We start from the raw sequence: 1881 nt of genomic DNA on the forward strand, positions 1-1881 counted from the left end.
CCTGGACCAAAAAATGCCAGGGCCGATTTTTATTTTTTTTTGTCCCAGCCCTGATCATGAGGCCTTGGAAAACAGTCTAATAATGTGTTTTATGGATTCTCGTCCGTGAAATGTGCCACTTCCGGTATTTTGCCGGTTAGTCGACGCAGGCAAATAGAAGTCGAGGATTTTTTTTAATATCGAATAGTCGAATAGAATTGACGAATCGCGGCAGCCCTAGATAGATTTACACAGACTGTTTAATGAAGCTTAGAGGTAACATGAATGCATTTACATAGCAAAATTACTGCATAAATAATGGTGATATAAATTATTTTTATTTTATTGTACATTTTTTTTGAATATACAAATATGAAATGTTGGTGAAATTCGATGGTACATCAAGTTAATCCGCCAGTAGGTGGCAGCTGGCAGCGACCGTCTTAATGGGTAAGTAATTGAGAAATGTATTCAACCAATTCATTCAAATGTCTGATTCATTTAAGAATGAAGCAAATGACTAGCAAGTCACTGAATTGTTGACTCACCCATTTTGTTCAAAAACACTGAATCATTCTGTTACAAAAGGTCACTGTGGGTTGCTTGGAGATGCGTGACTGTTCTGCTGTGATCTTTGTTTGAAACTATTTTCATCGGTCAGTATTGTCTCCAGGCCCGAAGTTGCCCAGCCCTGGTCTAAAATGTAAATCACTTAACTACTTGTTAAATGAACTGTTGTATAAAAACAATGTCATTTGCAATCGTGTTGATGTTTGTGAAAACAGGGAGAAAATCTTTCACATGCCCCTTCAAAAAATCCACTTGTCCTGGACAAGCAGACAAACGTTAATGTTGAGCCCAGTGAAATATGCTATTTCTGACGAGATCTGGCTATTTGGGGTCCTCCTGAGGTGGTTTGAAGTTGTTATTTTAGTGGGTATACATTCAGTGTTATGTGCTCTTAATTGTAGGCAAAGAAGTATGCCATGGAACAAAGCATCAAGAGCGTCCTGGTCAAGCAGACCCTCGCCCATCAGCAGCAACAGCTCAGCAACCTACAGGTAAACCTGCCAACCCTCTACACGCACCTTGGCAATATAATCGCCATTGGCTAGTACATTTCTTAGTTTACTCGCCAGACTGATATACAATTTTTTTATATGTATATAAAAGGCTTATGTTTGTAAAATGGCACAGCTTTTTATGATAATCAAGCATTATTTAAGGTTGTGGCTAGAAGGGATACAGCGCCAACCGGAAGCTAACAATAAATTTAATTTTCTACCTATTAGATTGTTTTAATTACGTCTACACTAGGGATGTGCCGATACGAGTATCGGTACCGAACGGTTCACGGGGCAAATTCCAAATGGAAGTGATCATCCCTATCCCCTTGGAGTGGGGACTTTGGAGTGAGCAGGGCACGTGCGTGCCATTATGTAGTCGTTTGGAATGGAGCGATGTAATTTCCTCATTATCTTCAGCAGATTCGCTGATGGACACCAGCATAAAAAAATATACATTTTATATTTTTTAAAGAGATATATATATTAGTTTTTATATATTATATAGCATATTTTAAAAACTTTTTCAAATATAAAATGTATGTTTATTTGCAACAGTTATGCTAACAACAATAAAAATACATTTATGACAGTAAAACAACGACATCTGCTGACGGACACCGTGCTGCGTTGTCATGGGAACATGCCAGCTGAAGATAATGAGGAAATTACTAACAATATATTGAATTTTCTACCTATTAGATTTTTTTTTTTATTAACGTCTACACCTACTCCAACCCTAAACCTACCCCTTATACCCCTTACAAAATAGTAATTGTTGTACAGTGTGACAAAAATTACGCTGTATTGATGTGTGTATGCCCAGTATGCCCAGTAG

General features: G+C 37.6%; 1 protein-coding gene across 7 annotated transcripts in view; it reads left to right on the top strand.

Moving 5' to 3' along the window:
- The window catches only part of LOC107718021 (poly(U)-binding-splicing factor PUF60-like), a 27199-nt gene that overhangs the window by 8001 nt on the left and 17317 nt on the right, over positions 1 to 1881 (top strand). For all 7 annotated transcript variants that reach the window (XM_016524939.1, XM_016524942.1, XM_016524940.1 and 4 more), the window contains one exon: positions 951 to 1040. In XM_016524939.1, the coding sequence (XP_016380425.1) occupies positions 951 to 1040 (90 nt within the window). The remainder of the gene's footprint in view (positions 1 to 950; positions 1041 to 1881) is intronic.

This window comes from Sinocyclocheilus rhinocerous, unplaced genomic scaffold, assembly GCF_001515625.1.
Source record: "Sinocyclocheilus rhinocerous isolate Xijiao unplaced genomic scaffold, SAMN03320098_v1.1 scaffold2258, whole genome shotgun sequence".
Classification (NCBI taxonomy): domain Eukaryota; kingdom Metazoa; phylum Chordata; class Actinopteri; order Cypriniformes; family Cyprinidae; genus Sinocyclocheilus; species Sinocyclocheilus rhinocerous.